Here is a 10,878-nt window from a genome sequence, read left to right on the forward strand (position 1 = left end):
GGATACATCTGTTGCATATCCATCATATGCAACTAACCTGTACATCTGATGATGCCAGATATCGACTTTGATTTTGAAGTATTCAATGAGTCTATTTCTTGACCTATTTTTAACCCTTTTACAGACTTGATTTAAGACCTATGTAGGGTAACCATGTGCCATAAATATTGGTAAATAAGTGCTCTTCTTCTCACTCCCCCTGAGCATTATCCCATGGAAATAATTCCCTATAGAAAGATAAGATGTAGAGCGGTTGGTTATCTCTGAGATACCATTTGCCCGCTGGGACATGTAGTGCTGCTCCTCCAGAGTTTGTAGTTTTGCTCATGCTTGCTGCTGTGCTGCTGTTGTGTGCTATGTTTGATTCACTTTTGTGATCACCACAGTATCTTCTTCTAAATTCCACCTCCTCTTTTTCCCAACTCCCTTACTCCTTGTTGAGCACCATTTTTGTGCCAGAAGTTCATGGCTACAGTATTTATTTTTTCGCTGCATGTCAGTATCTGCGTTTTTTGAGCTGAGCGCTGATCAGTGATGCACATCTCTGATCGGCTCCCGTACTCATTCTTTCAATAGAACAATTTTTTGCTCTGGTACTCTTTTCTCCCACACCACTTTGATGTATGTGTATGTATGTGAGCCGAGCACTGAACAATTTTTATCATAGTTTTTTTTTTGTGAAAAATAATAATAATAATTAGTTGATAGGGTTAGATATAAGGACAGCAGAAACTAGTAAAATATACTGTAGTAATTACAGTATTTTTTACTAAAATATATAATTCCAGTTAGTGTGAATTAGTTGCTGGTGCTCAGTAATTGTTTTTACAGATGTCCGCATCGTATATTATAGTTAGCATGGTTTCAGAAATTTAGTGGATACTATTGTGGTAATTATTATACTACAGTACCAGATGTACTCTACACAACATACTTATGCCAACCTGATGTACTCTACTCAAATCACATAAAAAAAATTCACATTTCAGGGATACATCTGTTTCTACTGTTTCAAGGGCTCTACAAATGCGACATAGAGCCTGCAAACAATTCCATCAAAGTCTGCACTCCAAACGTCACTCCTTCCTTTTGGAGCTCAGCAATGTGCCCAAACAGTAGTTTTCCATCACATATAGAGTATCGTTGTACTCAGGAGAAATTACGCAACAAATTTTGGGGTCCATTTTCTAATGCTAACCTTGAGCAACATTTTTGTATGAAAAATCTATTTTTTTCATTTTCACGGTTCAATGTTGTAAAATTCTGTGAATCACCTCTGGGTTCAAGGTGCTCACCACACATCTAGATAAATTCCTTGAGGGGTCTAGTTTCCAAAATGGTGAGTTTCGAATGTTTAGCTACATCAGGGGCTCTGCAAATGAAACATGGCATACGTTATCGATTCCTGCTAATTTTAGGTTCCAAAAGTCAAATAGTGCTCCTTTCCTACAGAGCCCTGCTGTGTGCCCAAACAGTAGTTTCCCACCACATGTTGGGTATTGGAGGACTCAGGAGAAATTGCACAGCTAATTTTGGGGTCCATTTCTCCCGTTACCCTTGTGAAAATAAAAATAGTGACTAAAACAACATTTTTGTGCTAAAAATGTGATTTTTTCATTTTCACGGCTCAACGTTATAAAATTCTGTGAAGCACCTGGGAGTTCAAGGTGCTCACGACACCTCTAATTCCTTGAGTAGTGGTCTAGCTTTCAAAATGGGGTCACTTGTGGGGAGTTTCCACTATTTAGGTACATCAGGAGCTCTGCAAACGCGGCATGACGTCTGTTATCTATTCCTTCCAATTTTGCATTCCAAAAGTCAAATGATGCACCTTCCTTTTGAGTTCAGCTGTGCATCCAAACATTAGTTTTCCATCACATATGGGGTATCGGTGTACTCTGGAGAAATTTCACAACAAATTTTATGGTCCATTTTCTCCTCTTACCTTTGTGAAAATGCAAAATTTGGGGTTAAAGCATTTTTTCCTTTCACATTGCTTTAATTTCTGTGAAGCACCTAAAGGATTAATAAACTTCTTAAATGTGGTTTTGAGCAGTTTGAGGGGTGCAGTTTTTAAAATGGTGTCACTTTTGGGTATTTTATGTCATATACACCTCTCAAAGTAATTTCAAATGTAATGGGGTCCCTAAAAAAATTGTTTTTGTAAATTTTCGTAGCAAAAAAAATTATGTTTAAAAAATGATGCTTATGTTAGGAGACATGTGGTAAATGTAAGTTATTAACTATTTTGTGTTACATAACTCTCTGGTTTAAGGGCATAAAAATTAAAAGTATTTTTAATTTTCAACAAAATTCTGATATTTTCACAAATAATCGTAAAACATTTTGACCTAAATTTACCACTATCATGAAGTACAATGTGTCATAAAAAAATAATTTTTGAATCACTAGGATCCATTGAAGTATTTCAGAGTTATTACAGCATAAAATTACACTGGTCAGAATTGTAAAATTTGGTCTGGTCAGGAAAGTGAAAACAGGCCTGGTGGGTGAAGGTGTTAATAATAATAATAATAATAATTTTTATTAATATAGCGCCAACATATTCCGCAGCACTTTACAATTAAGCGGGGACATGTACAGACAATAAACTCAATACAAGGTAAGACAGTTTAAACAGTTACATTAGGATTGAGGTCCCTGCCCGCAAGCTTACAATCTACAAGGAAATGGGGGGAAACAATAGGTGTTATTTCAAGTCTAGCAATTATAATAAATAGGGATTTTCATATAAGGCTGCTTGATCCGGTCATCAGCCAGTATGTTTAAGTGCAATAAACAAGTATCAAGTGCAGTTATCGTGTGCATGGAGGTTGTCGAGACAGATGAATTGTAGGGAACAGATTCTGAATAATATTTAGAAGGAGGGAACAGGGGAAAGTTAGGTTATTGAGTTTAGCTGTTAGGCTTGTTTAAAGAGATACGGTTTTAAAGCGCGTTTGAAGATGTGGGGGCTAGGTATCAGTCGGATCGCCTGAGGAAGTGCATTCGAAAGAACTTTCGCAGCGCCAGAGAAGTCTTGGAGACGGAGGTGCGAGGTTCAGATTATGGGGGATATTAGTCTTAGGTCATTTGTACAATGGAGGGCACATGTAGGGCGATAGACAGAGCTGAGAGAGGAGCTCTAAGGTGGTTCAGAACTGTGGAGAGCTTTGTGGGTGAGAGCAATGAGTTTATATTGGACTCTGCAGCGAATGGGTAACCAGTGTAATGACTGGCACAAGATGGAGGCATCAGTGAAGTGGCTGGAGAGAAATACGACCCTGGCTTCCACATTCAAGACGGATTGGAGAGGAGAAAGTTTGGTGACAGGGAGACCGATCAGAAGAGAGTTGCAGTAGTCCAGACGAGAGTGAATAAGAGCGACAGTAAGATTTTTAGCCGTTTCAAATGTGAGAAAAGGTCGAATTCTGGAGATGTTTTTAAGATGCAGGTGGCAAGTGCGGGTGAGTGATCGGATGTAGGGAGTAGAGGAAAGTTTAGTGTCGAATATGACCCCAAGGCAGCGGGCGTGCTGCTTGGGAGTTATGGTTGAACACTCTAAGGTAATTTCAATGTTAGGTAGAGTTAGGTTAGTAGAGGGGAGAAACACAAGAAGTTCAGTTTTGGAGAGATTCAGTTTAAGATAGAGGGAGGACATGATGTTAGAGACAGCAGACAGGCAATCTTTGATATTTTGTATTAGGGTAGGGGTGATTTCAGGAGAGGAAATGTATAATTGGGTGTCGTCAGCATAGAGATGGTACTGGAACCCAAATCTGCTGATTGTTTGTCCAATAGGGTCATCAATGGGGATGTTAAAGTCTCCCAAGATGAGGGTGGGGATGTCACAGGATAGAAAGTGAAGAAGCCAGGTGGTGAAGTGATCTAGGAACTTTCGGGAGGTGCCTGGAGGGCGATACACAACCACCACTCGCAGGGAAAAGGGTTTAAAGAGTCTTACAGTGTGGACTTCAAAGGAAGGAAACGTAAGTGAGGGAACTGGGGGGATAACCTGGAAAGCACATTGTGATGAAAGGAGCAAACCAACACATCCACCCTGTCTGTTCTCAGGTCTGATGGGTTATTAAACTTTAAATGTCAGTATAAAACCTTAGTGACAGAGCCAATTATGACCTTAATGACCAGGCCAAATTTTTTTAAATCTGACCAGTGTCACTTTATGTGGTAATAACTCTAGAATGCTTTAACAGATCCCAGTGATTTTGAGATTGTTTTTTTATGACACATTGTACTTTATGTTAGTGGTAAATTTAGGTTCATATTTTTTGCTTTTATTTGTGAAAATGTAAAAATTTTGGAAAAAATTTTGAAAATTTCAGTCTTTATATCCTTAAACTAGTTAGTCATACTGTACAAAATAATTAAGAAATAACATTTACCATATGTCTACTCTATATCTGCATCATTTTATTCAGTTAGGATGTTAGAAGGGTTAAAATTTAGCAGCAATTTCTAATTTTTTTCAAGAAATTTACAAAACCTGTTTCTTCAGGGACCTATTGAGATTTAAATGGACTTCGAGGGCCCTATACATTGGAAATTCCCCAAAAGTGAAACCATTGTAAAAACTGCACCCCTCAAATACTTCAAAACTGCTGTCAGAAAATTTGTTAACCCTTTAGGTACTACACCGGAATTAATGCAAAGTGGAATGAAAAAAATCAAAATTTTAATTTTACCTCTAAAATGTTGCTTTAGTTCTAATGTTTTCACTTTTACAAGGGATAGCTCGACAAAATAGACTCTAAAATTTGTTACCCAGTTTCTTCCGAGTGCGCTGATACCCCATAGGTCACGGCCCCCCTATCAGTATTTGGTCAGTATTCGGTGAGTATTTTTTCTCAGGAGTGGAAGCCAAAACCAGGTAAGGAACAATCAGAGAAAAGATATAATAGAAACAAGTGCACCAATTGTGCATTTATTTCCCACTCCTGGTTTTGGCTCCCACTCCTGAGGAAAAATACTGGCAGAATACTGACCAAATACTGATAGTGGGGCCTTGGCCATATGTGGTCAGAAACCTCTGTTTGGACAAACGGCAGGGCTCGGAAGGGAAAGAGCACCATTTAAATTTTGGAACACAAATTTTGGCTAAAATAAATTGTGGGCACCATGTCACACTTGCAGGGCCCCTCAGGTGTCTAAACAGCAGAAACCCCACACAAGTGACCCCATTTTGGAAACTACACCTCTCAAGGATTTTATCCAGGGGTATAGTGAGTATTTTGAACCCACAGGTACTACACAGAATTTGATAATATTAGGTCGTCATATTGAAAATGTTCATTTTTTTTTTCACAAAATTGTTGTTTCTGCCCCAAATTAGTATTTTTCACAATGGATAACAGGAGAAAACAGCCCCCATAATTTGTTATGCAATTTCTTCTGAACGTGATGATACCCTGTATATGTTCAAAAACTTCTGTTTGGGCACATAGCAGGGTTAGGAGATGAAAAAGCACTATTTATCTGCAATAGATTGTGAATGCCATGTTGCATTTGGAGAGCCTCTGCCATGTGAAAACAGCAGAAACCCCCCACAAGTGATCCCATTTTTGAAACTAGACCCCTCAAGGAATTCATCTAGGGGTGTACTGAGCATTTTTTACCTACAGGTGATTCACAAAACTTTATAATATTTAGATGTGAGAACATAAAGTAATTTTTTTTCCACTAAAAATACTGTTTGGCGCCAAATTTATAATTTACATGAGGAGTAATAGGAGAAAAAGGACTCTATAATTTGTTATGCAATTTCTCTCGACCGTGGCAGTAACCTCGGTTGTACACTACTGTGAGTTAAAAAGACACCTAAAATGATGGGACACCGCCGGAACAAAGACCAGGTGAAGTCCAAAGGAACTCCATGTGCCTCATTATAGTGAGTGGTTCCATCAGAGTTTTGTCTGAATTGCGGTTTTGGGGTATCTACACAGAAACCCCGACATAAGCGCTCAGTGGAGAATGCAGGATAAATGTGAATCTTATTTTTATTTTTGGGAGAGAGAATGAACATATAGGTGCATCAAAAAGGTAATTTATTTCAGTTCTTCAAAAAGTGAAACTCACATATTATCTAGAGTCATTACAAACAGAGTGATCTATTTCAAGTGTTTATTTCTGTTAATGTTGATGATTATGGCTTACAGCCAATGAAAACACAAAAGTCATTATCTCAGTAAACTAAAATAATTAACAAAAACCACCTTCAAAGGCTTCCTAAGCGTTTAAAAAGGTCCCTTAGTCTGTTTCAGTAGGCTCCACAATCATGGGGAAGACTGCTGACTTGACAGATGTCCAGAAGGCAGTCATTGACACATTCCACAAGGTCCCAGAGTTCCAATTTTTATTTGGAAATCAAGGTCCCAGAGTCTGGAGGAGGAGTAGAGAGGCACACAATCCAAGCTGCTTGAGGTCTAATGTGAAGTTTCCACAATCAGTGATGGTTTGGGGAGCTATGTCATCTGCTGGTGTAGGTCCACTGTGTTTTATCAAGACCAAAGTCAGTGCAGCCGACTACCAGGAAATTTTAGAGCATTTCATGCTTCCCTCTGCTGACAAGCTTTTTGGAGATGGAAATTTCATTCTCCAGCAGGACTTGGCACCTGTCCACACTGCCAAAAGTACCAATACCTGGTTTAAAAACAACAGTATCACTGTGCTTGATAGGCCAGCAAACTCGCCTGACCTTAACCCCATAGAGAATCTATGGAGTATTGTCAAGAGGAAGATGAGAGACACCAGACCCAACAATGCAGATGAGCTGAAGGGTGCTATCAAAGCAACCTGGGCTTCCATAACACCTCAGCAGTGCCACAGGCTGATCGCATCCATGCCACACTGCATTGATGCAGTAATTGATGCAAGAGGAACCCCGACCAAGTATTGAGTGCATTTACTGAACATACATTTCAGTAGGCCAACATTTCAGATTTAGAAAAAACATTTTTCAAGCTGTTGTTATATAGTATTCTAATTTACTGAGATAATGACTTTTGTGTTTTCTTTGGCTGTAAGCCATAATCAACAACATTAACAGAAATAAACACTTGAAATAGATCACTTTGTTTGTAATGACTCTATAATATGAGTTTCACTTTTTGTATTGAAGAACTGAAATAAATTAACTTTTTGATGATATTCTAATTTAGTGAGATGCACCTGTATATACAAGCAGCACAAAAATAGTTCTTATTTTTATTTTTGCGCAGTTCACCGTGCGGTATAAGTGATAAGGCGGATTTATTCTTCGGATCGGTGCCATTACAGCGATACCAGATTTATATTGGGTTTCTTTAGGTTTTGCTGCTGTCACTCAGTAAAAATGTTTTTTATAAAAAGTAGTTTTTTCATCGCCATATTCTGAGAGCTGTGACTGTTAATTTTTTGACAAACAGAGCTGTATGAGGGCTTATTTTTTGCGGAATAAGTTACTGATTTTTAGGGGGTAATATTTTTGGGGAACATAATATTTTTTGATCGCTTTTTATTCAGATTTTTCAGACACAGAATGAACAAAAAACAGCAATTCAATTTTTATTTTTTATGCCATTTACCGTGCGGAAAAAGTGATAAGACCGATTTGTTCGTCAAGTCAGTAGGATTACATCGAAGATACTAGGTTTATATATCTTTTTTATGCTTTTCTACTTTTACAGAAAAACAATATATTTTTTTGCCGAATGAATCATTTTAGGGCCTGTTTTTTTGCGGGACAGTTTGGCGTTTTCATTTATACTGTTTTTTTTTACATATGACTTTTTGATCTCTTTTAATTCACTGTTTTGTGAGTTAGTATGCAGAAAAAGCGACATTTTTAGCATGTGTTTTATTATTTTTTTACAGCATTCATCATACGGAATAAATAACATGACAGTTTTATAGATCTGGTAGATTCGGACGTGGTGATACCAATTGTGTGCATTTTTTGTTTATTTTTGTTTTAACACAATGGCTGCATTTTGAGTAGCGAAACAGCTCTTCGTTATTTGTGTGCACTTTTTTGTGTGTTTTTTTACTTTTTTACATTTTTTATGTAACTTTTTTTTTACTTTTTCACTAAGTCCCACTGTGGGGCCTGTATATTTTGCATGTTGATTTCTGGTCTCATACATTGCAGTACTCATGTATTGCAGTGCATGAGACGGTCAGTGTTTCACTGACTGTGCCTGTGAGACCCAGCTTATAGCTGGATCTCACAGGCCACTGTACCCTGAGTTAATCAAAATAACCTCAGGGTACTATGGTAACCATTGGGGTCCGATGGTTACAAAGGGGGTCTTTCAACCCCTTTTAAACAAATAAATACTGCTGTCGCAATTGACAGTGGTATTTAAGGCTTTAATCGGCCGCGATCGGTTACAAAACCAGCTGGGGCCGTTACCACAGGGTGTCAACTGTCATGTACAGCTGACACCGGTGGGAATTTAGACCGCTGAGCAGAGCTGCATTCTTATTCTCGGGATGAGGGAATAAGGCCAATTAATGACCGCCGTTTTAATGTGTATTAGTAGTTGTTAAGGGGTTAAAAAATCATGTCACTGTAAATTTAGAACACATAAACTACAACCAAATTATAGTTATGTGAGCTAAGCTATGCCAAACCTACTAGTGCACTGGAAGACCAAGAACATCCACCCAATTCATGGTTTTCCTATTGATTATAATTTTTAAACCAGGCAGCAGAACTCACTAACTTACAAGTGCCAAAAAAAACAATTGTCTTAGACAATTGCTATTCTAGTAGCATATTTGTTTGTGCATTATTGACTTAGTGCTAAAAGTGATCTAGGTGTGATATGTCGCATTGGCTTCTCGGCATTCAGTGAGCATCAACATTTTGAATGTGAAAATAATTTGTTATATAAACAAGGACAGTTGTATTTTGCAGGTTTCACAAAATGACATCCAAGATGAATCAGACATCACCTATGCAATTTCTCCTTGTAGGACTTTCCCACTATCCTTATCTCCAGCCTCTCTTCTTTACAATATTCTTATTGATCTACATGATGGCATTTACTGGGAATATTCTGATAACCGTAGTCATTACCGCTGATCCTCGACTCCACACTCCAATGTATTTTTTTCTTGTTAATCTTTCAATCTTAGATATTTGTTGCACAACTGCTGCTATCCCTAAAATGCTCCAGATACTTATAATAGATAAGAAGGATATCTTGTACTCTGGTTGCATTTCCCAACTATATCTCTTTACTGCCGCTCTGAGTACTGAGCTGATTCTTCTGACAGTTATGGCTTATGACAGATATGTGGCAATCTGCTTCCCTTTACGGTACAAGACAATAATGAGCAGAACAGCCTGTGCATGTCTGGCTGGGGCCGCCTGGATCCTTGGTTCAGTGAACTCAATGACACATACATGCCTTATATTAAATCTTTCTTTTAAGGAAACAAATATCATTGATCATTTTTTCTGTGAAATTCCGCCAGTACTAAAGTTGGCAAATTCAGATACATATGTCAATGATGTTGTCATTGTGGCCTCTGATGTGTTGCTTGGAATGATATGCTTCATACTGACTGTTATTTCCTATACGTATATCATCTCCACCATTATGAAAATCAAATCTGCTGATAAGAAAAAGAAGGCCTTCTCCACCTGTGCCTCTCACCTCACAGTAGTGACTATCTTCTATGGTGGTGTGATTTATACACATGTGAGACCTGCATTCAGCAACTATTTGGAAGCTGACAAAGTTGTATCTGCTCTCTATGCCATAGCATCTCCGGTATTAAACCCAATTATATATAGCCTGAGGAACAAAGAGGTGATTAATGCTATCAGTAAAACATTTGCCAAAAAAAGATCATGGCAAAAGTGAGAAATCATTAGCGTAAGGGCTCGTTCATATGTGCATGTTAATGGTAGCATACAGACAGGACACTGAACAATGCAAATCAATGTAATAATTCATCTGAAAATTTTTACACACACCAAGGGTCTACGTGTCAAAAATTGCAGCACCTTGGATCAGACTCCCGCATTATAAGTCAACAGTTCAACTAAACACAGATCACATACGGATTACATTTGTATGCCATGCATTTTTCACAGATCCATTATCATTTTTAACAAAGGAAACTTTATTTATCCCTTTATTATTTATTAACTTGTTAATGTGAAAAAAAGATGCCATATGGTTGGACAAAATGAGCATATGAATTGCATACAGATGAAAAATAGTCAATTTTTTCTGGATAAAAAAATGGACAATTTTGTATACGTCCATCTGGACTTGGCATAAGGTTGGCTTAACATGTCTGCATCTTGCAGTCCGAAACTCATTTTCAGGACTCAGTGCATGCTTCCTGACCAAGCATAAAACCTCAAAGGTACTTTATACACTGCTAAAAAAATAAAGGGAACACTTAAACAACAGAATATAACTCCAAGTAAATCAAACTTCTGTGAAATCAAACTGTCCACTTAGGAAGCAACACTGATTGACAATCAATTTCACATGCTGTTGTGCTAATGGAAAAGACAATAGATGGAAATTATTGTCAATTATCAAGACACCCTCAATAAAGGAGTGGTTCTGCAGGTGGGGACAACAGACCACATCTCAGTACCAATGCTTTCTGGCTGATGTTTTGGTCACTTTTGAATGTTGGTTGTGCTTTCACACTTGTGGTAGCATGAGACGGACTCTACAACCCACAGAAGTTGCTCAGGTAGTGCAGCTCATCCAAGATGGCACATCAATGCGAGCTGTGGCAAGAAGGTTTGCTGTGTTTGACAGCGTAGTGTCCAGAGGCTGGAGGCGCTACCAGGAGACAGGCCAGTACACCAGGAGATGTGGAGGGGGCCGTAGGAGGGCAACAACCCAG

At 38.2% G+C, this 10,878-nt stretch overlaps 1 protein-coding gene across 1 annotated transcript; it reads left to right on the forward strand.

Annotated features, from left to right (window-relative positions):
* The first annotated feature begins 8,936 nt into the window (after nucleotides 1-8,936).
* LOC141156632 (olfactory receptor 13G1-like) lies at nucleotides 8,937-9,869 on the forward strand. The gene has a single exon (XM_073642862.1). The coding sequence runs from the start codon at nucleotides 8,937-8,939 to the stop codon at nucleotides 9,867-9,869; it is 933 nt and encodes a 310-aa protein (XP_073498963.1).
* The last annotated feature ends 1,009 nt before the right edge of the window (nucleotides 9,870-10,878 follow it).

Source organism: Phyllobates terribilis, unplaced genomic scaffold, assembly GCF_046119375.1.
Source record: "Phyllobates terribilis strain yellow unplaced genomic scaffold, ASM4611937v1 Scaffold_1__5_contigs__length_1240528914, whole genome shotgun sequence".
NCBI classification, from domain to species: domain Eukaryota; kingdom Metazoa; phylum Chordata; class Amphibia; order Anura; family Dendrobatidae; genus Phyllobates; species Phyllobates terribilis.